General features: G+C 40.4%; 1 protein-coding gene across 6 annotated transcripts in view; it reads left to right on the forward strand.

The window, feature by feature from the left end:
* Positions 1-26,827, forward strand: part of CRTC1 (CREB regulated transcription coactivator 1) — a 46,339-nt gene that overhangs the window by 12,585 nt on the left and 6,927 nt on the right. For 3 of the 6 annotated variants that reach the window (XM_055804794.1, XM_055804796.1, XM_055804797.1), the window contains exons 2-11: positions 7,758-7,874; positions 10,150-10,197; positions 13,189-13,326; positions 15,375-15,436; positions 16,329-16,423; positions 17,768-17,853; positions 18,261-18,304; positions 18,627-18,847; positions 21,619-21,755; positions 22,327-22,578. In XM_055804794.1, coding sequence (XP_055660769.1) covers positions 7,758-7,874; positions 10,150-10,197; positions 13,189-13,326; positions 15,375-15,436; positions 16,329-16,423; positions 17,768-17,853; positions 18,261-18,304; positions 18,627-18,847; positions 21,619-21,755; positions 22,327-22,578 — 1,200 coding nt within the window. Of the gene's footprint in view, positions 1-7,757; positions 7,875-10,149; positions 10,198-13,188; positions 13,327-15,374; positions 15,437-16,328; positions 16,424-17,767; positions 17,854-18,260; positions 18,305-18,626; positions 18,848-21,618; positions 21,756-22,326; positions 22,579-24,812; positions 24,915-26,827 lie in introns of all 6 variants that reach the window. The other 3 variants (XM_055804792.1, XM_055804793.1, XM_055804795.1) reach the window with 3 other exon arrangements.

Consider the following 26,827-nt stretch of genomic DNA (forward strand, 5'->3'; position numbering starts at 1 on the left):
AACCACCTGTATACTTGTAATTCTATATATTTTTTTATCTAGCTCTGTGGTCAAGACTTTTCCTAGAGAATCAGTGTCTTTCATCAAAGAATTTGAACAGCAGTTTCCTGATACCACATCTTTTTCTTTATATTAGGTAGAGTAGCATTAGGTGCTCTGAAAGACAATTTAAAAGAAGTGGGTTTACACCGTGAGGTTTATTTTACCCTATCTCATAGGGCATTTGTTGGATTGAGGAGAAACATCTATCCTATACAGACTTCTGTGGGCGCATGCTCAGATGAAAGGGAAAGTATTGATGTTACTAGATTTCATCATCTAATTTTTAATTATTTGGTAAATGAAAGTAAATGGCTAAAATTTCAAGTAGACATCCATCTCTTCTTTAGCCCCCTATTCAGCTATTAGATAACATGCCTAGGTAGATTTTAATCTGTAATGTCTAAATAGGGGAAGTTTTTTTTTTCATTATTTGCAATAAATGGCTAAAAACCTGATAGAACTATGAAAATGGTCAGTATTAACTTAGCAGTTGTACTCAAACTATAGAAGCATTATATGGATTAAAAAGTCAAGCATTCCAAAAGTCTTTCCAATCTTCATTCATCTCCTTCTGTGTGAGCAGTATGATGGTCTTTAACTCATTTATCGCATCTTCCCCCCTCCCCTAGTGAGACCGAAACCCCAGCCTCTTTCAGCACTGAAATGGATAATGGTGGTTTACTGGAGGTTGTAAAATATCTTGATTTATCCACATTGTTCCGTGTATAGCTCTGGGCCTTGGAGTGCACCCGTCCAACTTTGGTTTGCTGATAGGATAATTAAACCCGCAGAGAAGTGCTCCGCGCCTTTAGACTGTTGAGGAGCCTGAGTAGTTCAAAACCAACTTAATCTTTACGATATTCTTCTGGTGTGATTATTCTCATTTTATAGGAGGATAACTTAGATGCGAGCGGTAAAATAGAAGGAATTGATACTCTGAATGTCCAATTTGGTACTCAGGAGGAAAACCCAACAGCAGGTCTTCAGTTTTTAAAGTGCTTTATCCACTCACAGCACAGGTCCAGCTGACTCCAGGAGTATAGTACTTTAGACCCCATTGAGTTAACCTGAAAATTAGCAGCTGCCTCTGAAAAAGTCCTTAATTGCTCAGCTGGTGTCCTGAGGCACTTTGGTAGCAGAGGGAAGACAGAAATGCCGGGGTGCTGTAACACAAGGCCTGTTCTCTTGTTATTCTTTTCATACCTTCCAGCTTCCGTGAGAGTGAAGATGAGGTTTGCTCAGGCACCACTTTCAGTAGGCAGCCCTGAATCATAGTGTGAGATCAGAGTGTCCGGCTGAGTTAGTCTGAACGTTGAAGAAATCATCCTTTTTGTGGGCTCCTACTCTTCTCTCCCATTTCCCTTCTACTATCAAAAATGCATCTGGTTGTGGAGTGAGCAAGTTAGGAGAAACCAAGCTAACCCACAAAGTTTCTCTGCTAGTTCAACCTTCTTTAACCAGATTTCTTTCAGGTCATGAGAGTTCTGGTGCAAGGAGAGGGGCAAGGTTATACAGCTTCCCTGGGAAAGAAGAGGCAGCCAGAGCACTGGGACTGTGTTCTCCACGGTGCGATCTGCTTGGTTGTGTTATAAAACTACATCCTCCGTTGCTCATGAAACTTTTTTTCTGCTAATAACTTTCTGTGTCTTCTCATTATTGATATTAATTTTAGATTCTTGGCTTTAATGAGATTGTGTCTGGGTCTGTTGATGTAGAGAGGGACTGGCAGCTGAATACCTGCTTATAATTAATGAAATTGTGGCTAACATTTAAATTTTCTTTTCCTTGGCTTACTAGGATTCTCTTTTATTGATTTATGAATCCTTCCTCGTTTAATTAAATAAATTCTAGACAGCTTTCTTGAAGGGTGGTTTTAGTAAATGAGCAGCTATTTTGATGTATATTAATTTTAGAAATTGGTTGGGTAGCAAGTGCAGGGTTTATAACATTCAAATTCTAATAAGAACTTTGGAATATTAACAGAAGAGGATTAGTGTGAGGGAAGGGAGGAGCCAAACTCTTGGTGGCCAGGGCAGTTATTTAATTGTTGGATAGTTTTTGGCAACTTGGACAGAGACATAAAGAACATTTTAAATGTAATAGTTAGATGGGTAATTAGGTGATTTTTAGCTAGCGGCTATATTGCCACTAACTCTAAATGCAATAACTATGATCATTAAATTGATGTTAACTTATCTTTCTTTTTAAGACTGTGTTTGTTTTTCTTATCAACATGAGGATTGTGAATGGGAAGAAATCTCCCTTTGAAGAAAATACTTCCACTGGGATTCCATTGAGTAACTGATGTGTCTTGAGGGTTTGCTTGACTTAGTGTTTAATTTCACGTAGGAGAAAGAAACCAGATTAGTTTGGGAGACTCTCTGCCTTCTCCTTGCTCACAGAAGAGGCAGAGCGTGCACACTTAACTTGGAAAGTTTCTCTCTTGTTGCCCTACCTGTGTAACTTGAAAAATCCAGTTGTGAAGATAAAAAGGTGCTTGGTCTCTACTGTCTATCTTTGGCGATTCTGCAGAGAGGCCAGGAATGGTAATATAAGTGCCTTTTCATTGAGGCAGAGCTTACTAGCAAGAGTTGGGCTGTGAGTTCTTTCCTAGGGAGAGACAGAAAATAGCAGTGACATACTACTGAGGATGCCAAATCGATCTGTCAGTTTAAAAACTCCAGGCAACTGTCTGTTCTTTTCTGTGGCAGGTCCTGCCTGTGGTCGATTTAGGAGAAATTTCAGACATATCCAACTGGGAAACTTTGAACCGATTTGAACAATAGGATTTACCTATAATGTAGTCTCTAAAACTTTCAGTTAATCCTTTAAACAGAATTTAATTTCCAATTAAGCTTTAATAATACATTTCCAATTTTAATCTGCACTTATTTTTGCTGCTTATTAGCCTCAACATGCTGAAAGGAAAGCTTTCTAAAGTGAAAAGCTAAAATTTATAAGAAAGCATGGTATGGAAACTGCAAGACGGCAAAAGAGCAGTTATCATGAAATCTTACTTCCTGTATTCATCAGATATCTTAGGGTTTTTTATCAAACGGACACTCCACCCTTTTATTACAGTTATGGGAATCAAATGTTTATGTATTAAAAAGGGCATTTAAAAAGAAACTTTCATAGTGGGTTTTGATTGACTTAATTCCAGTATCAGATTTGCTGTTCAATTACAGTTAAGTTCTGTCCATAAGATTGTAATTTGTCCAGAATTTTTTGGGAAGAATTTGGAGAAGTTGAAGCGTTGAAATACTTCCTTTGATTCCCATCTGCATATTTTGGACACTTAGAAAGTCTGTAAGAAAACTGGATATGCTTTTAGGGATATGTTTCTCCCTCTCTCTCTCTCTTTTTTTTTTTTTTTAATGTATTGTATAACTTGAATCTCTCCCTACAAACACAGCTGTATATCCAACAAACTTTAACCCAGTCAAAATGGAAAAATTGAGGTAGTTCATAGAAATGTGTTCATATAGAAGCTAGTATCTGGAAGAATGTTCCATTGTTAGCCAGTAATTGTGTTAAATCTAATATTTTTTATTTCTTGCCAGAGTTGTGTGTGTCTTTACTTCCATTCACCAGAGTAAGATCATGTCATGTTACTGAGCTGTTAGCTGGGTTAAGAATGTAATTGCTTGCAGATTCCTAATTACTACATGGAAAAGTAATGATTCCTTTCCTGTTTGCTCTGAAGGTGCTGCTACTGCCTCGCAGGTACCTTTGCAGAAATTTATTTGTTTTAACATAACTTCAAATCTGGTGAACCAACAGTGTGTCAGCCTTTTATTTGAGAACATTTTCAGCTATTCTAGAAAACTGCTTGTACAGAAGTATTTGATTTTTAACGATCAAATTGGATTTTAACTTAAAATCTTCGGGGTTTTTTTTCTTTAAGTAGCATAAGAGAAATGCTGGTGGAGGGAAAATTACAGATTCAGTTAGGATCTGTCATTTGGGAAACATTTCTTCTGAACAAGAATACCAAGCAGAAATAAAATGGTTTAACAAGCAAAAGCTTTTTCCTTACCAGAAGCTTTCTCAGGAAAGAACCGGAATATTTAGCAATATTTTCAACTGTCAAGGAGCTATTATCTTGGCCACATAATACATAAATGGAAAAGCTGTAATGTAGAGTTGCTAAGTTCTCATGGTTCAAGAAATTAATATATCTGGTGAACGCTAAGTAATTCATTATTGTACTTCACTGTCTAAATTCATATAGAAAGCAAGTTTGTTACTAATTGAATCTAACCCCAGGAGATAAAAGCTAGAGTTGTCATGAGACTTGTTAACATTTTAAGAGTAATCTGAATTTTTCTATTAAGAAAAGGCACTCTTTTTTTTTTTTTTTTTTCCCCTTGTAAAATAAAACCCCACAATCTCCCTCTTCAGACCTAATCCCCAAACCCCAAATTGTGCAATACACTTAATTCACCTCACTAGGTACCTGTACAGAAAAAAAAAAAAGAGGAAGTGTTCATTATAGTCACAGCCGATGTCTGTTTTCATTTCCAGTGCTGCTTTTCTTTGTGCACAGGTCCCCTTAGTAAGACTCGAGACTCCTGAGTTACCTCAAAGCATGACAGTGAAATTTGCAGGTTTTTTTGCTGATCCTCTGCTTCGAAAAATGTGAGCTGGTTTTGCTTGAGGTCTTCCGTTGGAATGACAGTAAGATCTAACGTCGCAGTTATTTAAAAATGCTTTCTTCCCAGCTGAAAAGCTGGAATTTTGAGGCACTCAGCAAACTGGCCTGCTCAGCTTACGCTTGATCTTCATAGATTGCAAGTGGCAGTTGTTGATGGTCTCTAATAAACCGCGTAGTCTGGGGGCCGCTCGTTGTTAAAAGGCAAGGAGGCTGGAGAGAGGAAGAAATACAGATCTACACGCTGGTGTAATGATATATGATAGCAATAACAAGCAATCAGTTTTCTCATTTTTGGCACAGATCTCCAAAAGTGTTTATCGAAGGTAGCGTTACTAAAATTAATGATACAGCAAAGCCATTTAACAAGCTCATTTCTGAGAACCGCTGTAGTTCGCGATCTCTTGTGTTTCCTCGTTTCCATGTTTAACTGTAGTGGAAAGACAAATGGTCGTGACCTCCCTGTTACATTATGCTTTGAGGTAGGTATATACCGGGGAAGGCCAAACATAAAAAAAACCCAAAAAAACCCCCAACATAGAGCACCCCCACCCCTGGGTGCCTTATAGTAGGTTCTTTAAAAGAAATCAACACCTGTTGAAATAGTTACTTCAATGTTTGGCACGAATCCCAAGCAAGCCTTTTTTAACAACAAAAACATATGTATGGGCCAGGCAAAAAGCACAGCTAGTTCTGATATTGTGCTTTTAGCGATCTGCAGCTACAAGTTAGAGGGGCTGTGACTCATTAAGTGATAGCAGCGCCGAGCGTTTCTCTAATTTCATGTATGGCTTAGAGAGCGCTGGATTGTCATTGCATGTCAAAGGATAGCAGAAGGAAAGCTGGGGGGGGGGCTTTCCTGCTTTTTAGATGGGCTCTTTTTCAATTGTTTGATACAGCACACTGTGAATCTTTTATAGGTCTTGGGGCTGGGGGGATTTACCTGCCCTTTTGTTAAGGAAAGAACCATCAGCCGCTATGTGCCACATAGTTGAGGCTTTTGAGAGCGCCCGTTCCATAGAGAGGTTTCATCTTGAAGAGCCATCTTGTAAGTTTGGGATTTATTTGGTCCCTCAGCTGAAGCATAAAGATTTTGGCTGTCTGTATATTTGGAAATTGGTGGCTTCTAGGGGAGATACTGCAAATGAAAGGTACTTGAGTTGCTTTCCTAGGGATAGTTTTAAAGTCAGAAGAATGCATGCAGTTTTCCTTGGGGTTATGTTGTTTTCTCCCCCTCTATTCAGGGACTATTTTAATACATATCCCCCTAAGTGTTGGCACGATAACAAGCAGAACCGTCCCTTTTCTCTCTATCCTGTCTTGGTGCTATCAGCATGCAGCGTGGTGTCTTCGCTGTCAGCACTGCTCAGCATCCCTGCTGGTGTTACCACTGTTTTAGCAGAGGACTCCGCATAGATCATCTTGTCAACACGGAAACTACTAGCTCTTCCTTCCGTTTGCTAGGAACATCTTCACTCAACCTCAGGGCCTTTGTGGTAAAACTGAGGAGGCAGGGCCACTTCTTTCCATCCCTCCATTTCCTTTGCTTGAAGAAAGTGTAAAGAAAAAAAAAAAAAAACCACCCATGTAAACATCCCGTTTTGGGGATGCCACATTTTCTAGTACTTCTTCCAAACTTTGCTCTTCAAAATTCTGGCATTGTGAGGTGAAGGCTTTCAGATCTATTTGAATGAAACTAAACCAAGATTTGTTGATGTACACGCTAAAGTACCTTAGCAACCAACCTGCATCTAGTCCAAGATCTGAACATTTAGTCTTTAAACAATTCTTTGCTACCAATCTAGGAATGTTCTTGCATTTTAGAGTGCAAAAACAGCCAGTTGACATCTAGTGAGGAACAACATACATTATAAAATATGTACTCCTCCACAGTGGGAGGAGAAGGAGCTTATGTAAGCTCATTTCTTTGCTACTTTAATTGTAGTTTCTTGAGTCCTTGGAAGATGCATCCCTGGGAGCAGGATTGTTGTGTTCAAATGATTGCAAATTCTGCTTTTTCAGTGTAAAATAGGGCTTTGGTGGCAGTGTGTTATTAAATCTATATGTGTTTGCTGTGAACATTACAGAATTGATGGAGAAATTATTTTAAATATTGGTGCTACTATGCTAAAAAATCTATACAGGTCATTAACAAAAGATTAATCAAAAATTGTAGCTCTTAATAAGAGCTCTTGAGACAGTATAGCCTTCTGAAAGAAGTGACAATGAAAATAAGTGGATGTTTGAGTAGAAAAGAAACAACTTTCTCTTGCACACTGTTTTTTTGTACACCAGAAATGTGTACAGCTATGGGAAAGCATACTAGAATATTCTAGTAGAGAGGTGTCATTCAGAACTAAGGAATGATATCTGGCATTTATTGAAACTTTGTAGTCTGTAACGTTTATTTTCCTGTATACCTGTTCAGTAAGGAATTCTTCACTGTGGGTTTTTTTTTTGTTGGGTTTTCTTTGAAAACCTGTGTCTCCACACTTTCTAGTCTAGAGAGCTTTTCCTGATGCAAGAAACCAAAGCAGTTATCTAATGGTGCAAAGCTACAACGTACTGTAACATCTCTGTTACCTGGGCTGCTAAAAGGTTGAATGTTTCTTTAAACAGTATCCTCAAACTAAATCAAGATGACTTTCTTATTTCTATATCACACACGTAAACAGCTGGCTAATTCTGATATTAGTGTCATGATCAGACTGACACAGGTTTTTTACATCCTGGTTTTCAGAATAGCAGCTGGTGGAAGAACGGTGTGGTTTCGCATGGTGGTTATTTGTTGGAAATTAAATACGATCGCTGACTGTGGAGTTGATTTTTCTTCCATCACTTTACACTATCACACAAGACCCAGCGTGGCAGTTTGCCAACCGTGCTTTGTGGAGAAGATCGACGTTCACTCACAGCAGTTGAATTTGTGCTGTTTGTAGATAGTATCCATTCTTGGTGATAACGGACATGGTGTCAAGTTGAGTCAGTTAAAACAGTTGAAAAATAAATGACTTGCCATAAGTGACTTTACCCTTATGCTTTCCTACTCCTTTTCTTTTAGTTACAGCTGCAGAAAACCCAATATTTGCAACTGGGACAGAGTCGTGGCCAGTACTATGGTGGGTCACTGCCAAATGTGAATCAGATTGGAAACAGTGCCATGGATCTCCCCTTTCAGGTGAGTTTAATAGGGTATTTCTTTCTTTTTGTTGATTAATGCTGTGCCTGGGTACTACTTTTTCCTCACAGGTCACCATGAACTAGCTGCTGGTTCAGAACATAGCACCACGGCCTCAGCAGCTCACCCTGTTTGCAAAATTTTTGCTCTTTTGGAGTGGAGTATAGTTGCGTATAGGATGTGTGGCTATTTTTGTATTGTATATATCCAGTGGTAGATATTAGTTCTCCTGTCCCTGGTCATGATGCATTTGTATCAAGAATACACAGAGGCGATGCAATTTCTTTTTGTCAGTGAATATTCATCGTGATTGGGGTTGTTATTTTTTGTTCAGTACCAAATTCATAATGAAATCTTCTGCAAAGATACTGTAGATTCAAAGCAAAAGTGGAAGCAGATAATGCAAGGTGATGTGGAAAGCGCTGGGAGATGGGGGTGTGGAAGAAGGTTCCCCATAGCGTGTTCCAGGGGAGTGATGTGTGGATTTCAGGAGAGGAGAAGGAGGAATGCGGTACAAACTGATATCAGAATAGTTGTTTTTCGTTGGGCTGGCTGAAAAGTAAATGTAGGGATGTACTGGCCTTTTTTTCTTCTTTTTTTTTCTTCTTTTTTTTTCTTCTTTTTTTTTCTTCTTTTTTTTTCTTCTTTTTTTTTCTTCTTTTTTTTTCTTCTTTTTTTTCTTCTTTTTTTTCCTTCTTTTTTTCCTTCTTTTTTTCCTTCTTTTTTTTTCCTTCTTTTTCCTTCTTTTTTTCCCTTTTTTCCCTTCTTTTTTTCCCTTCTTTTTTTCCCTTCTTTTTTTCCCTTCTTTTTTTCCCTTCTTTTTTTCCCTTCTTTTTTTCCCTTCTTTTTTTTTCCCTTCTTTTTTTTCCCTTCTTTTTTTCCCTTCTTTTTTTCCCTTCTTTTTTTCCCTTCTTTTTTTCCCTTCTTTTTTTCCCTTCTTTTTTTCCCCTTCTTTTTTTCCCTTCTTTTTTTTTCCCTTCTTTTTTTTCCCTTCTTTTTTTTTCCCTTCTTTTTTTTTCCCTTCTTTTTTTTTTCCCTTCTTTTTTTTTCCCTTCTTTTTTTTCCCTTCTTTTTTTTCCCTTCTTTTTTTTCCCTTCTTTTTTTTCCCTTCTTTTTTTTCCCTTCTTTTTTTTCCCTTCTTTTTTTTTCCCTTCTTTTTTTTCCCTTCTTTTTTTTTTCCCTTCTTTTTTTTCCCTTCTTTTTTTTTCCCTTCTTTTTTTTTCCCTTCTTTTTTTTTCCCTTCTTTTTTTTTTCCCTTCTTTTTTTTTTCCCTTCTTTTTTTTTTTTCCCTTCTTTTTTTTTTCCCTTCTTTTTTTTTTTCCCTTCTTTTTTTTTTTTTCTTCCTGCTGTTGTGACTCCAGAGGTGAGGCACTATAAACAGAAAATCAGTGTTTTGTGTGAAAGCTTTGCTGTTAGTAAGCATGTTTGGACAGAAGATGTATAGTGGATAGGATTACGTGATGGATACTTTGGGGCTTCTGATTTCTGTAGTTAGTTGATTTAGGGGTTTTAAAATAATTAAAATTTCTGAATTAGTTTTTTTGAGCAGTAACTTTTACGATTTTATCTCGCAAGGATGGGTTAAGAATTAAATTTTGCAGTTTGTGGTTTTCTGATGAAAGCTGGCTTTAATAAATATGGAGAAACTACTGTTGATGTCTGACTAGGCCTTTTGAAATACACGTAGACAGCTGAATTTGTGGAGGTTAAAAGCTTGAATCTTGTGCAAGAGGAGAGGCAAATGTCTATTTTAATCTGGTTGCCGTAAGGGAACACAGTACAGAGGTTTGTAATGTTAGTATTATTCCACAAGCATCTGGTCTCTTCAAGATTTTCTCTTCTTTTTAAGGAGGTTCATGGTTACTGTTCTTTTAAAGCAATAGTATTCAGTATTTTGGAGCTTGATGGCCATTACTGATGGTTATTACATAGACTGTTTTAGTCCTGAAACTAATAGAGTGCTTGAAAGTGAATATTCAAAAATTTATGAATGGTTGGAGGAAGATTGTCCTTAAACTCCACCTTTCTATATATTGTTTTTCACACACACTCTCAGAAATCCAAAACTGTTACAGATAACAAATGGTGACAAGCAACAAAATAAACCCATGTATTTGTGTCAGTGATGAATGCTTTCCAGGTTTTTCACTTTTAAGCTAAAATACGATGAAATTGCCAAAAGATATTTGTATGATGTGCCCGTCAGGTAAAGCCTGTCTGGTTGTCTCTGGTGAGAGCGTTAGTGTCTGAGAATCTTGGTTCTTTGCATTTACAGCACAACGGAGCTCTGGCAGAAGCCTTTGGAGCAGTTCCTGTCTCTTTGGTAAACAAGTATTTAGGTTTGTGCAAATACGTATTTAGGACTGGTGTACTGTTTGCCCAGGTAGATACGTATTTTAGCACATGTTACACTTTTTCTGGTATGCGCAGTATTTATTTGATTCACCGTCCCAGCTCCAAAGGAGTTATGGTCTGTCACATAAATACAGGTTTTGCCATGCATCCCGGTTTGGAACATGCATAATAATTCCTATACAGACTTCCTGGACTTGCTGTGATCTGCCATGTGATTATTTATGATTTATGGGGGATTAATTTGATGCAGACGGTGGTTTATTTGGCACTGTCTTGGCCTGTGATTAAAGCCATCTCTGAGCATGTGCACTTAGCCTGCATGTTGAACTCCATCGGGAAAGGCAGAATGATTACCCAAATGCTGCTTGTCACCAGGAGGCACTGAAATGTAGACTGTCAGTAGGTACTGCTCCTCTCTTTCCCCCTCACCCACCTTGCTCGGTTTTATTTCTTAATGTCTTGATAAATCTTAAAGGGACACTGGTTCTTTAGAGCACTGAGCTTTTTCCTTCCTGTCTGTATTTAGCTGCCCCCCCCCCCCCCCCCCCTTTTTTTTTTTTAATGTTTTGTGGAGTTTTGGTTCTGATCTCAGATCCCTGAATGTTTTTCAGGGAAGCAAAACAGTTCAAGTTCTTAATTTTCCAAATAAAATTGATGCTTGGATCTGTTTGGGTGGTTTGGGTTTTTTTTTGTGGTTTTTGTTGTTGTTGTTGTGGGGTTTTTTGTGTTTTTTTTTTTATCACAGTTGTTTATTATAGTTAAATATCATGTGCCCTGCAGCGATGGGGTTTCTAATGAAGGCGTGTTGCCTGGTGTTTGGTCCAGAGTAAGTTTCCTTGGATAGTTGCTGTGAGAGAAGCCAGACCTGTTGGAGGTGATACCTTTTTTCTCAAGTGTTTGTATTTTCTGATTTCCCTAAGCAAGTTAGGGATTCACTTGGGGTCTTTGTTCCTGGAAAGCCAGAAAACAGCATTGCCCAAAAATTCCTTGCTCTATAAATTGTGGCCTTGTGATGGGGCATGGTCCATGTTTACTTGTACCACTGTTGCACTCAAATCAGATTTTTGTTGTGTTTTTAATGCAGAAGTTGTGCCTGAAAAAGGGAAGACTTTTTAAAAATTACTATTTTTGAGTTCAACTTTTTTGTCTGTATACTCATATGCATTGGTTCCTTTTCAATTCCAGGTGAGGTCTGCATTCTGTATGCTTCAGGCTGGCTTCTCCTTTTTTAGAAACGTTGTGGTTGAGACCACTGGCATAGGAAATTGCTTTTCCTGTTGACTGTCCAGGCACGCATATATTTGCAAATTTTGCTGCCTTTTGGGGTAGATCTGATGTAACAGCAGTACGAGGAAGAGTTTGAGACCTTTTGTTGTTGTTTTGGAAGTATGAATATTCCTGGTTCTGTAAACAAATAGATTGCTAGTGTTTGCAGCAGAGATGAAACCAATGTGTTTTAATGTAAATTATTTAAAATTGAAATGCTGTGACTTGAGGTTTCTAAGGCTTCGTACAAGAAAGTTATGCTTGCTAAGGAACTGAAGCAAAACACCACGATCTTAATAGCCGAGAGTACAGTAAAAAGTCACTGTGCTCTCTCTAGTCCCATGTTGACTTAAGCAATACTCTGCTGCATATAAAGTGTTGGCCCTGAAATGAGAAAATAAACACCACGGCCAGTTTGTATCCATTTATATTAACACAGGTTATGTGTGCATAGAGGGAGAGGAGTCTAATTGCTTAAATAGAAAAGAGTTTAAAATAGTAGAAAGATTCTTAAAAAAGTTACTGCAAACAGAACATTTATAAAACTTCTTAGAAATAATAATTTAAACAGCCAAAGCCAGATACTTTAATCTTTTTTTTCCTTCTTTTTTTTTCTTTCTTTTTTTTTTTTTTTTTTTTTTTTTTAATATGGAAGCCAGATGGTTTCATGGCTTGGCAGACAGGACAGTGCATTTGCCACGTGCAGCACCTGAATGGAGGAGGAAATTTTGGATTTGCAAACAGATGGTGTTGAGGGACTCAGCAAAGCTGTTCACATTGGCAAGGAGTGGAAGACTGTGTAGCTTTTTTTTCCCCAGAGACCCATATATTGCTGTTGAAGTATGAGTAGAGGTTGACCATTCAGTACTTCCTTTTTCCCCCCCGCAGGTATATGCTGGGAAAGGCTTTTGAAAATGTAGAAGTTTTCCAGTTTAGCCTGGGAACTCATCATCCCCGTCCTTTCTCTGCCATCCTTATTCTCTGAAATCACTTGCTGACAAGTAAAAACTCTCAAGTTATTGGTGCCAATAAGATTCAAGGTGGAATCAACGCACCTAGGTTCACTGCGCAACCTAAATGAAATGAAAATCACTTAAATATCGGATACTGAAACTTTTTCTAGACAGAGGAGGAAGGAAACTGCTTTTCTTTTTCTTTTAATTCTATCAGTGTCCCCTGTTAAATAATGATGTTGAAAGGAGGAGTGAAAGGAAGTTTTGAGAGAACATGGCATATTCTGGTGAATGTTAGGCTCACCGTGCATCTTCTTCCTGCATCTCCTGCCCTTGTAGTTTAAGCTCTGGTTGCCAGCATGTTCCTTCTGGATGCATGCTGCATGTTACACCAAGGGAATGTAAACAGCAGTTGTCAGTAGGCTCCCTGGCACACTCGCTTGTGGTATTTTAGAGACACAAAGGTTGGAGAGCAGTGCTGATTTATGAGAGGGCAGGTCTAGCATGGTCTGCCTCCGCTTGTCTCTAATCTCTGCCTGGAAGAGATAGCCTCGGTAATTGCTTTCCATGGCTATAGTAAAAATGTTGCTGGGGAAAAAATTTACATAGTTACACTTGTCCATGGCTTTTTTGAGTTTCATTCCTTGGAATAATACAGCCTTGCATACAATATGAATAGTTTCTGGGCAGACTGCTTGCATAGGTATTTTTCTGCTTATAACTTCATGTGTGTGTCTCAGACTCCTTTTCAGTCATCGGGGTTGGACACAAGCAGGACAACTCGGCATCATGGTCTGGTGGACAGAGTGTATCGTGACAGAAATCGTCTCGGCTCCCCGCATCGACGCCCTCTCTCTGTGGATAAACATGGAAGACAAATATCCTTTGGTTCATGAGCTGGCAGTGAACACCTATCTTTCCAACAATATCACAGTTTTCAGTTTTTATAGTTCCCTTCTTCCTCCCCTCCTCACCTGTCAGCAGAGTTGCTTCCCATCTCAGTTAATGTCATCTGCTTTTTCTGAACTGTGATCTAGTCTATAAATACCTACTGTTCTGTAAAGTAAGCATTTACCTTTCTCAGTTTCCTCAGCTCTAATTGGGGATAATGATACACGTGAGGCTGAGAGGGATTGAGATCCTTTGATTGATTGGTGACAGCGAACACGGCTTTGCTAAGGGCAAATCCTGCCTGACAAATTTGATGGCCTTTTATAACAGGGTTACGGTGTTGGTGGATGAGGGAAGAGCAACTGATGTCATCTACCTGGACTTGTGCAAAGCATTTGATACTGTCCTGCACGACATCCTTGTCTCTAAATCGGAGAGACATGGATTTGATGGAGGGACCACTTGGTGGGTAAGGAATTGGCTGGATGGTTGCACTCAAAGAGTTGTGGTCAACAGCTCGATGTCCAAGTGGAGACCAGTAACGAGTGGCGTTCTTCAGGGGTCCGTGTTGGGGCCAGCGCTGTTAAACATTTTCGTTGGTGATACGGACAGGAGGATCGAGTGTACCCTCAGCAAGTTTACCGATCACACCAGGCTGTGCGGTGTGGTCGACACGCTGGAGGGAAGGGACGTGACGCCATCCAGGGGGACCATCACGGTGTGAGAGATGGGCCCGTCTGAACCTCGTGAAGTTCAATAAGGCCAAGTGTAAGGTCCTGCATGTAGGTCACGGCAATCCCAAGCACAGATACAGGCTGGGCGGAGAATGGGTTGAGAGCAGCTCTGAGGAGAAATACTGGGGTGTGTTGGTGGATGAGAAGCTCAACATCATCCAGCAATGTGCATTTGCAGCCCAGAAAGCGAACTGGATCCTGGGCTGCATCAAAAGCAGCGTGGCCAGCAGGTTGGGGGAGGTGAGTTCTCCCTCTCTGCTCCACTTGTGAGACCCCACCTGCAGTACTGCCTCCAGCTCTGGGGCCCCCCATGTAAGAAGGATGTGGAGCTGTCGGAGCAAGTCCAGAGGAGGCCATTAAGATGATCAAGGGGGCTGGAGCCCCTCTACAGGCTGAGAGAGTTGGGGTGGTTCAGCCTGGAGAAGAGAAGCTTCGGGGAGACCTTATAGCAGCCTGCCAGTACCCAAAGGGGGGCTACAGGAAAGCTGAAGAGTGATTTTTACAAAGGCACATAGGGACGGGACAAGGGGGAATGGCTTTAAGCTGAAAGTGGCGAGATTTAGATCAGGTATAAGGAAGAAATTGTTCCCCGTGAGGGCGGTGAGGCGGTGGGACAGGCTGCCCAGAGCAGCTGTGGGTGCCCCATCTCTGGCAGGGCTCAAGGCCAGGCTGGATGGGGCTCGGGGCAGCCTGGGCTGGGGGGAGGGGTCCGTGCCCATGGCAGGGGGCTGGAACTGAATGATCTTTAAAATCCCTTCCAACCCAGACTATTCCATGATTCTATGAAAAGGCAGGGCAGTCTTGGTGAAACTGAGTTTCTTTTCAGAACTGAGTAAATCCAAACCAGAATAATTCTTTGCAGTTCATTGTGTGTTTTCTTGCAAGTTGATTCATCAGTTTAGTATTTGCCAAGTGCTGTTTCTTCTTGCCGTTTGTGAGAGTGAATTAGGTTATTATTTCTGGCTGGCTTAAAATCTGCCACAATTGGATGGCTTGATGGAGCTAAAGGGAATGTATGTGTGGGAGAGTGGAAGGATGATGGCTTTTCAGGGAAGAGTTAGATGCTCAGAAAGGGAAAAGAAGGATGGTTGTCCTGTTGCTCAAACATTACAACAATCCCGATAATACTTCGAGTGTCCTTTTAAAGTCAGTGTGTTCCCTGTAGGGAATCCGCTTGCCTTTCTCTTGTGAGCTTAGTGGTTCTGACGGGGCAATTTGAATTATTCCTTGGGAAAAGAATTCAAATAAGCCTCCTACTTAAATGAGAAAGCAATGTTCTTCCCCTTAACTGATGGAATCACGTGGACAGCTGTCCGTATGGCACTGTGTATCTGTCACCTCCCTCAGACACAAGCTGGAGAAGGTTAGTGGCACAGTTGTGTGCATGTGTCTTAGTATTTGAACTGCATTCTCCGATACAGGCTGTTATTGTTCCTCACAGGAGTTGGCCATCCGAGTTGCCATGCCTTCCTGAATTTTGAAATTGGGTTTTTTTTCTTCTATTATGCTTATTCTTTTAGATGACCTGCTTTTAAAATTAAGATGTCAGCTCATGTGATCTGTGTGAAGGTAAATCTTGCCAGATGGTCGAAGACATACCCCCAAAATCATTGAGTGGTAAATTGGTATTTTTGATAAATTGACTTGGATATTTCTCATGGCACAGAAACTGGGTTAGTCTGCCCTCACGAGCGTTCCAGTGGAAAGGAACAGAGTTGCCTGTTCCTGCCCCTTGAGCTCCTGACACTGGAGGTTCTGGCTCGCCTAGGTGGTGGCCTGCGTTCCCGAGCAAAGGACTGTTCGTCATGAGAGATGTGTTGACCGTGGAGGTTCCTGTCTCCACGTGCATCCTGAACCAGTCATTTTCCCTCCCTATGAAACAGGGATGCTTGCTTTTCAAAGACTAGTGTAACCAAAGTATGTATAAGCAGCTTTCAAATTAAAAATTGCATTATTTGATCATGCATAATCTTAACAAAGCATATCAAATTATTTTCTAACAACGGCAACCAATTTATCCTGTATTCCTCTCAATCCCATTATTGAAACAATTGCTCTTCAAACTTGAACTAATTTGTTCTGTGAATTGATTGTTTCACAAGGAAAATTGTGTCTGGTGTATGCCATATATAGATTTTGGTTTTTTAATGCAGAGTATTCAGGTTTTATTGAGTTGGTTACATTTGTCTGGGGTTAAGCATTCTTTTATTTAGAGAAACTGACAGTAATTATTTTTTTTTTTGCCTTCCTTTCAGGACAAATTCGGATTCTGCCTTGCACCAGAGTACTATGACTCCAGCTCAACAAGAATCCTTTTCAGGAGGGTCACAGGATATGCAGCAGAAGAGAGGTAAACAGAGAAAACCAGTAAAAATATTTGTAACTATCAAAGCATTGTACTTCAGATTACCTGCACATGTACTGGTGTTAATCTCTTTCTATAAATACACATGTACATAACACTTCCTAAATTCAGTTACGCGGGAATTGAAACAAAGGACCCCATTTACTCTTCTGGGTACTGAAATCCAGAAAAGACTACAGAAATCTAAGACAGAACATTTTCCTGAACCCTGTTTTCTGTTATTCTCAGACCTATGGGGAAAAGTAATCTGGGCTTGTGGGACTCTGGCGGTTAGACTTGCTCTCAGCGGTACTAGAGGTTTGTGATAACTTCTAGACAAATGTAGAGCTCACAGGCATTTCATAGTTGGTGAAACAATATCGTGAGGTGGCAAGGCTTCATCTAGGTTTTATTTATGGCATTGAGGCCACCAGTGGATATACCCTCTTGGCTGCAATGCTTACAAACGGGTCTCTCCAGTAACATTTCCAGTTACAAGCTGGAGCAGCGCAGCCCTGCGGCACTAACAATTCGGCTGCCCTCTGCTGGCCTCTGCTCCGGCTGTCTGTTCCAGAAATACCTTAAAAGCTCTTAAATCTGTGTGGAGAAATTTAATCGTTCAATAAGCACCCAGAGACAGGTGAACGCACAAGTTGGATGCATGTACCCTGTACTGCAGCTCTTCCGTATACTTCTACAACAGCAAAATATTAAACAATGATCAACTTAAGCAGTATTACATAAATACAGATTTATGGTTGTTGTTGAGAAAGGCTTCTGTTAGATCTGACTGGGCTTCCTTTTGATGTTTCTTCGTCACCTTGATGTTAGCATGATGACACTGTTGTTTGCTTTGAACAGACATACTTGGAATATGGAGAAATAACAGCTTTAGAGCATTTCTCTTCCCAGGGGAGATGGTCTGGATTTTTCCCCGCTGGAATTGTCCTTTTGGCCACCTGTTAGATATACCAGGTGTATATATATATCACTTGTGCAAAATTCAAAATATAGGAAAAACTAGGTCCCAAGATACACTTTTCTATGTAGATCTGAGCAGACTATATTGGAGGCCAAATTTTTTTTCAGTATTATTTGTTTTTTGGTTGTTGTTTTTTTTTTTTTTTAAGCCGATAATGCCTCCTTGCTAATTAAATACAATTTTGGTCTCTGGTCTTTGATTTTTTTTTTTTTTTTTAATTTTGATCTCGTAACAGTAGAATGCCACTGTTTCATATTCATTGATATTAGATTACTTAAGAGTTTTCAAATGGTTAGATTTCAAATCTGAAAATTTCTTACTGAGACACTTAATATTATATTATGATTCCTTTTGTTCTCATTTCTTAGTTTTATTACTGACTGTCCCTGGAATGGAGGAAACCACCTCTGAGGCAGACAAAACCCTCTCTAAGCAAGGATGGGACACTAAAAAGGTAGGAATCTCCCATTTCAAAGTGTAAAGATTTTATTTTCTGAAAGTATTAAGTAAATTAATGCTCTGAATATTGTCAACCAAAACAAACTACTTGCAGAGATTAGATTAAATGCTGTATTGGAAACAAACCACTCAATGTTAATTAGATCAGAAAGGCACTTTATATGTATGTATGCATGCACATGTTTGATTATATCAGGAGAAACTTGAATTTGAGCCTTGTTGGGCCAATAAAGCAAAAAAGGTGACAGACGTCTTCCAAGAGCTTCACAGAGCTCTTGTGTAGAGGAATAGCTCTTCTGTAGAAACATGTTAAATTGAGTAAAACTTATTAATTGAAGTATATCCTAAGCATTAATCTCTAGCAGTATCTTTGCTTTTAAAAACATCTTCCTTCTATTTTAGACTGGGTCATCAAGACCTAAATCATGTGAAGTTCCAGGAATCAAGTAAGTTTTAGCAATTTATTTTAAAGAGTATTGAGGTCTTTAAGAGAGAATGTTTTGTATTGAATGTCCTCTTGCTTGTGAGGTTTCTGAAAAGTTCTTCGATGGTGTAACACTGCAATAGATACTGACAAGCCAAGCCAGAACCTCTATAAGTGACCCACTGGCTATTACATCTCTTATTAGTTTATCCGAAATACAATATATAGTTCTGTATATGGCAACTTCCTTTTTAAAAAACAATCTTATAAAAATCTGTCCAGACTGAAATATAAATTGAGATATGTCTTTTTTTTTTTTGTTTTATTGTCTCTCCCTTATTTAGCATCTTTCCATCAGCTGACCAGGAAAACACTACAACACTGATTCCTGCTACGCATAACACGGGTGGCTCCCTGCCAGACCTGACAAACATCCATTTCCCCTCCCCTCTTCCAACACCGTTAGATCCTGAGGAATCCACATTCCCAGCCCTGAGTAGCTCCAATAGTACTGGAAATCTTGCTGCCAATCTGACTCACTTGGGCATCAGCACTGCCAATCAGGGTAAGATCATAACACTCAGGTGTTTTTGCAGATTGTCCGTAATATGTCACTTGTCTTAAATTATGGAAGTTCCCTTGCTGAATATTACTGTTTTGTCTGAGAGGTAATTGCATTTTGCTGTTGATTGACGTTTCTTTGTAAACAAGTTGTATCAAGCCATTTCTGTACAAAAGAGTGAGACAGCTGTATTTAGTTATATGACTTACAAATTGTCTTTCATTTTTCTCATGTTCTTGGTGCCCAAATCTGCTTTTTTTGTTGTATTTTATGTATAAGACTACAGGAGAGACTAGCATCCAAAGTGTGCCTCTCTTGTAATCCATTGTACTTAACACCAACAGCACTTGTGTTATGGAAACATCTTAGAGTAGGGCTTTTGTTTTCGTTCCTTTGGAATGTTGGGTTGTTTTTTTTCAGTGTGAGGATTCTTTTGGGGAGGGAACACTGCTTGCTTCATCTGAAGCAGATTTTCTCATTTGGGCATTTAAGAATGATATGGAGCCATTACAAAGTGTGCTGGTTGTTGTGAACTTGACTGCTTAAGTTTTGAAAATACCCTGAATATTCAGGCAACATAATAAGCAGGGCTTTGGGAAATAATACCAAGTGCACACCATAATTTCTCAGAGCTCTCGCTATGGTGCCTTTGTGTTGAAATTGTTGCCTTTCTAGCAGTGTAGGTTTTGTTACAAATTCTTCTCATGTGCAGTTGCTGTTTGAGCTGTTCAGCGTGGTGAGTCTGAGTTGTGGTTGTTGGGGTTCTTGGACTTGGGCAGTACTGATAATTTTTATTTTTTACAAAACAACCCCACAAACCAACAAACGTTTGTCATGCTGGCAATTTATAATATTCATACTGATCACCTGATAATTTCAGGACACATTAACTTTATAGGCAAATAGCCTAAACTGGCGATGGTTATTTTTTAAATAATTTCACTGGGTCGTACTGTAATAGTTGTGAAGTGGGTTGCATTCTTTTGTTGTCGGTGACAGTTGCAGTCAGTTGATTCCTAGAATAGAAATGAGGCATTGTATCCAAAAAATGCCAGTGTATTTCCTGTGTTAGGCAGGATTCCCTTACCCACTTAAAAATCCTCTCATATATTGGGAAAAGGAAATAATTCTAATCACGTTAGCATAGTGTTACGACTGAGCAGTTATGTCTAAGAATGAAGCAAGAAGGTGGTTTAACCGTTTTAAGTACAGAGTAGGGCAGCAGCTTTCAGCATCCTGTGACAAGTTTTCTGGTCTCAAAAGAGACTGTGCAGACTTTCAGAGATGGGCTGTTGCTCAAGTAGAATTTAGCGAGTCTGTGCAGACAGAACTGTTGTTTGTATAAAAAGAAACAAACTACTTGCATGGAGTTAAGCCAGATCGGGTCACTAAATTTTTTGCTGTACCTATAATTAGCAGAGTAAACGGTATAAAACCAAACCGGTAAGTATATAATTGCTTTGAAAACATTTCCTGATCTATCAAAGACTAACAAATATAAAAAAATATACTCATTGATGATTTCGCTGCTTCTCTTTGGAGACTATCCCATAGTTTAACCGTTGGCATAGTCACTGTTTGGCGCTTTTTAAAACTGATTTCTTCAAGCTTTCCTTGCCCTTCTTCTAGCTCTTCAGCAGAAAGTGTAAAGGCTTTTGAACCTTTTGCAGGAGCTGTGTGCCTTGCACAGGCATGCCCTCAGCAGCCCCAAGAAAAGGTGGGGGAACAAACACCTGTCCGGTTACAAAGAACTGCCAGCAATTTCAGATTACACATCAGTGCATTTGAGTTTGTCAGTTCGCTGACATGTTCCGTGAGACAGTGTCGATTTTGAAAACATCGCAGGGGAAGCCAGGCAGTCTTCAGAATCTGTGCCGTTTGAGCCAGTTTGCCTGCTGGCTCCTTGGCAGCCCGGACTTCCTGGCTCCCTGGCAGCCTGCCTGGAAGCCTTGAACATTTGCCAAGTGCCTAGGAGCTCACAGGCTCTTGTGAATTCCTCCTTTCTGGCAGCTCTAGAAGAACAGCTCACCAGCTAGATTGTCCTGAAATCACTTTCCAGGGTGTCTCGGTTCCTCTGGGGTGAGGCAGAAAATAGAGGAGGTTGCAAAACTTGCAGTTTTTTGTCTTGAATTTGAACAAAATTAAAATGCTTGAATTGTTTATCCCGCCCCCCTGCTAGGTCATGGATCTTTAGAGTGTGAAGGATGTTTCCTGCCTTCCTGTGCATTGGTATGCCGTTAAAAATGGAGTACTTCCTGTGCAACCAGTTTTTCTTCTGCATTTTCCATGAAATAGGTGTTTGCTTTTATAATATCTCAAGTGCCCTCTGATTATTCTTGTTATATGGTCTGTTATCTTCTTTCTGAAGTTTGAGCCCTTACGAATAGAGCAGAATGTGCTTTTCTGGGTTCAGTGCGTGCGGCCCGGGAGGTGTGCGAGAATGATACCTGTTGTTTCTGTAAACCGCTGAAGCTGCTCTGCTTATTTCAATTTCAAGTCAGTGTCTGAACGAACCTGAACAACCATGACTGGTTTTGGTCCAGGATAAACCACAAGGATCTTCCACTCATCCTACTGCTCTTCAGCCTGACAAAATTAATTGCAAATTAGCTAGTGAGTTCAAGCCTGATTGGCCAAGGTGCGTTCAGTGCTTTGCATTAAGTAGTTGTCCACTCACACCGTTAATTTTTCATCCTTTAGGTAATCACCCCTGTACAAGTATCAATACACCATTGCTCTGTTCCCATTTAAGCTGGTTGGTTTGTTCCTGGCAGGAATGACAACGACGCCAGCCCCTTCCCAGCAGCACCGCCAGCCAGCCGTCAGCCCTCTCTCCTTGAGTGCAGACTCAAGACGACCACAGTCACAGCAGATGTCTCCTACGCTTTCCCCTTTGTCACCGATTACTCAGGTAGGACCTTCCTTGGAGAGCTCAAAGTTTTCAATCACAGATTGTTTACTGAGGAGAAGCTGGCTGTAACTTCATCTCTCTTTTTCTGTAATTTTCTTCTGTAAATGTGTTCGTTAATTCAGAGCCCTAACAAGGGAGAGCTTTGTAGAGGGGACAGATTTTACTTTTGCTTTTCTTGAACCGTGGTAAAAAACACCTGTTAGGACACTTTCCTGCAGCGTTATCATCCCAGAGTTAGTTGTGAAATTTTGAAGATACTTCTCTGATTTATGGGAGAAACTCAATTAGATTTTTAAATTGAATTCCTGAATGTGAGACTGCTGTTGACTGGGTTATTGACGTCTGACCTGGACATTCAACTGGGCTTTTAGAGTATTTGCTTAGTGTACACTGGAGGTGATACTAAGCCTTTTGAAACCTGGTCCTGACTGTTTCTGAACCTTTAGGAAACGTTTCTTTAAATGCAAGATGAGATTGACTTAGTACAGTTCCCTTGGTGTGAAACTTGATGGGCTTGAAAATGAAGGGAAATTACCTGCCAGCATGGATGATTTTGATTCTTCTTTTTAAGGCCGTGGCTATGGATGCATTGTCTCTGGAGCAGCAGCTTCCTCCATATCCATTTTTCACCCAGACAACTTCCCAACAGCAGCAGCAGACGCAGGTGGCAAGTACCCTGCCTCAGAATACTCCTTTAATGCAGACCTCTGGTTTACAGCGAGGAACACAGCTCCCCCCACTCTCTGTCACGGTACCTTCTACCATCCCACAGTCACCTCCTGGTAGCCAGACCCAACCATCAATGGGAATAGACATCAACTCGGTAAGCTTGGGCACAGCTGGAAATGATAGAGCTTCCATTTCCTGCAGCGTAGTGTCAGAGGCCAAGCTGGACAGCCCTTGTAATAATTATACTTTTAGGCAGAGTCTGAAGCAGACTTAGGATGGTTTTGGTTGAATCCACGTTTAAATGTTTTATAGAGGAAAATTTGGTTTTCATGTGCGCTTAGGGTGGCTGTATTTTCATAAAGTGGCGTCCCTTACCACTCCACGTTTGATTAGAGCAGCTTAAATAGATCAGCGTTTATTTAGTGCCTCGCCGCTGCCGTGGCATCGATACGTTTGCCGGCTGTTAAGTGTAATGCAGCCCCAACACATTGTATGTTACACAGTGTGCTATAGCCTGGAGGAGGTAACAGAACTTCAATAAAGAAACCTGCTAGCAAGCATTTTCCAAAAGTTGAGAGAACCAGGTATTTTCTATACTTTTTAGAACCCTTTCATTTTAAGGAATTTTAGAGCATACGTTATGATCTTCAAAAACTGGGTTTGTGGCTGCCTTCAGATGCCCAGAGGAGGTAGACTGTATACATACATACACCGATGATTTATGGACAGGTTTCTTTTTCTTGCTTGTTTTAACATGGTCTGTTATGAAATGTTCTGTCTGTCTCAACATACGAAAATCTGAAATGCAGAGCAAGGTCAGAGTTCCAGGCTATCGAGGGAAGAATTTCACAGCTCGTTCTCTGCTCATCCTGCCCTGCTGTGTAGGATCTCTGGTGTTGTCTGACCTGTTGTGTCCTCCTGGCAGTGTTGTAGTGACAGCAATTGGTTTGAGAATGAGATGAAATCGTTGTCTAGTGATCTAGCACTTGATCGGGGGTTTCATTTGTGGATCTAACTTTTAACAGTTCCTGCTGATGAGTGCTTCTTGAAAGAAGTTGCTTCCCTTTCAGAATTGGAAGGGGAAGGGGGAAGGACAAACCCAGCAGTGGAAAGGATACCAATCCGCTCAAAATGTGTTAGAATTAAAACGCTGGGACGCTCCTCATGTAGCTACTAGTATAGATGATTCTGATTTTCATTCTTTGCTTTCTGTGTTGCTTTCCTCATCCTAAACTTATTTACGACCTTAACTTTTAGGGTGCTGTGCTTATCTTTTTAAAGCAACTGAAACAATTCATAAATAAATGTAAGTTTAAAGCTAGTTTATCAAAAAGCCGTTGGAGCTGTGTTACGGTCTAACTGACAACTTCTGTGCAGTTTTTGTAAAGCAATATTGAAATTCTTTTTGCTGTAGTTTGGATGTCTGCTTAAAGTTTGTAAGGAGCAATGCATAGCAGGAAGGGTTAAGACACATTTTCTTGAGATTTACAGAATTCGGTGTTGGGAAGCATTTGTAGTACAGCGTTCTCCCACGCTGCAAAGCTGTCTGATTAAATTACTCCTTTTCTTAGAACTACTGGATTGCAGGTTTTCCTCAATCATCTGTTAATTTCTAGAGGAAGTATGATGAGAAGAGCTGTACTTACTATTTATGCTAATTAGTGCAATATTCCATTAAATGCCAGTAAGATTATTAATTTGCTCAAATCCAGGGTTCTTTATGCCCCAAAAAGGTAAATCTTTGAAAATGTGTTCTCAAGATGACTGGGAACAATGGAAATGTTACTAATATAAACCTGCAAAACACAGTGTGAATTCTCAGACAGTGTCTGTTCCATGTCCTGGGGTAAAACGCAGCGTTGCGAAGGATTCCAGCCGGGTGTACACTTCCATCTGGATAACGCACCCGGGCTTTAAGACTAGGCAGAGTAATAGGAGAAGGATTTCTAGAGCAATGTAAACACAGGTTAAGAATGTGTGGGTATGGCAGTTGAAGAATAAATTACATTATTTTTGAGTTATTCCCAGCTTTCAAGGCTTCTTTTCCCTGAATCATTGGCTGACCAGATTTTATTTTTTATTTTTTATTTTTTATTTATTTTTTTTTAATTGAGTGTAACTGAGAACAGGGAGGAAATAGTTCCGCAGTTTTGCTTATACAACAGCGCTGCCCTGCTCTCAGCCCTTCAGTCAGACCAGACCATGCCACGCTGATACCTTAACTCTCCTTTTTGCGGCATTGTTCACAGTAATCGTGTCTTCATACATAGCCAAGAATTGCTGAAGAGGATGGTTTCTCCCAGCTTCCTCGAGCTGTATACGCCAGAAGTTTATAATTTTCCAACCTTCCATCAATCCCATGGTCTTTAATTCTGTGTTGTTCTGTAGGCTTCACTCCAGCAGTACCGCAGTAATGCTGGATCCCCAGCCAACCAGTCTCCCACCTCTCCTGTCTCCAATCAAGGCTTCTCTCCTGGCAGCTCCCCTCAAGTAAGGGACTCTGTGCTTCCACAGGCCTTGCTTCTTGTGTTTGTTTTTAGTTGAGTCTCTCCATTACTGACCCATAGTTGTCTCACTGTAATTGTATGTGCCTCATACATTACCGATGTCTCATCTCGTCTGCAGTTCCATTCAGTTCCAGAGTTTTTCAGTAGCTGGTGAATTGCCTTTTGATTGATCAAAGCTGCTATTTGAATGCTCTTAAAACTCAGTTACCTCTTTGGGGTGTGCCATGGACAGAACCTCCAGGTAGACCCCTTCCAATTAGCGGTGTCGGGTAGGAGCTGAGGGCTGAGGTTGGGAGGGCAGGGGGGAGAGAGAGAGAGGGAAAGGCAAGTGCCTCCTGCAGCAGGATAATTCCTGTGGCACCAAATACCCCTCGTGTGGCCAAATGCATTGACATCAGGACCTTTATTTTACATGGGAACGTAGACTTTGACAGAAAACACCAGAGAAAACGCTCTTAAAAATTAGCAGCTGTATCTTGTGGCTTGCAAGCAGTGGATTAGTAAACATGCTTTCTTGCATGGTAGCTGGTTTTTCTTCCTGTGTGTGTATCTACTCATACATCCACATGTCCTATATGCAAGTCGTAGCTTGGTATGTGTGTTAATCCTACGAAGGGAGATTTTTATCTGCCCGCAGCAAGACAGTTAAGCAGCCTTTGGGGGTGCCCCTAGCGTAAGGGAGTAAGTGCATTTGCAGTGCAGAAATAATCTGACACTGCTAAAAGAGCTCCGTATGGCTGCCCTTTTCCTAAATCCCACCTGTAGAAATAAGGTGCAGGAAATTCTTTCAGAGCATCACAACAGAGTCTGAAAATACATTTTCTGTTTCATCATTTAACGTTTTAAGGCTGTAAGGAGGATCCTATCTAAATAAGTTCTGCCCCTTCATGGTTCCAAAGCAGAAGCTTCGTCTCTCCTTGCCATTAGCCAGAGACAGGTCACTGGTAAGCTCAGTAACAGATCCGAGTGTCAGGACTGTCTGGATTTTCTTAACCCTTGCTTAATTGCTTCTTAACTTCTCTCTTCTGCCTGCTTCTGTGACTTCTGCTGTGTTCTGTGTGTGGCTCAAAGAAAACAAGCAAACTTACTCCTCTAGGCTGTCATGTAGAGCAAAGCTGTTGCCAAGTCCTGCTGCAAATTCTCAGGTCCAGTTCTCATTTGGGCAGTGCATCCAATTTTGATTTTTGCATTGATTTTTCTTTCCCCCTTGACTTCTCAATAACTCCTCCTTGGTTTTGTCCCACAGGCTTGTTGCCACTGGTCAGTCCAAAAGTACTGGAGTGCTGCAAGCGCTCCCCAGTGGAGCACACACTTGGCTGTAATTTTTCCTGCTGGGCCCGTTTTATCCTGTAAAGCCTTGCTTTGGTTTTGCTATTTTCAAGTGGGATGCCATAACTGAGTGAAAGGAAGAGGTTTTATTAATGCTGCTTACTTTAGTATTGGCCACTTAAAAATACCCACACAATTCTTTACTTTCGCTAAATTAAAAATGAGACAGCTTTCCTGCCTCCGTCAATGAACCAAAAGCTAGTAGTGCCGAGCGAGCTATCTGTGGTAGTCGTTGCAAATATGAAGCGTGGAGAGAAGCAATGGGGGAAGAAAAAAACAGTTTGGAAGAAAAATTTGGGTTGGTTGCAATTATGGGGGCAGCTCCCAAATAGCAGGATCCATTAGACTGTAGAGTCATCTACTGCCAAGCATAAAGGCAGATTGGTTCCAACAGCAGAACATGCCCGTTGTGGAACAGTCTGGCACTGGCTGACAAGAGTGGAATAAAGTAGGTGTGACCGGGTAGGCGTCCTCCGCTTGTTCCTGTTTCTCTGATTAATTTTAGGTTAAATCGTTCTGCAGCGTACCAGTATGATGAGTGACACGCTCTAAAAATAGAAATCTGTC

Source organism: Falco peregrinus, chromosome 5 (genome assembly GCF_023634155.1).
Source record: "Falco peregrinus isolate bFalPer1 chromosome 5, bFalPer1.pri, whole genome shotgun sequence".
Lineage (NCBI taxonomy): Eukaryota > Metazoa > Chordata > Aves > Falconiformes > Falconidae > Falco > Falco peregrinus.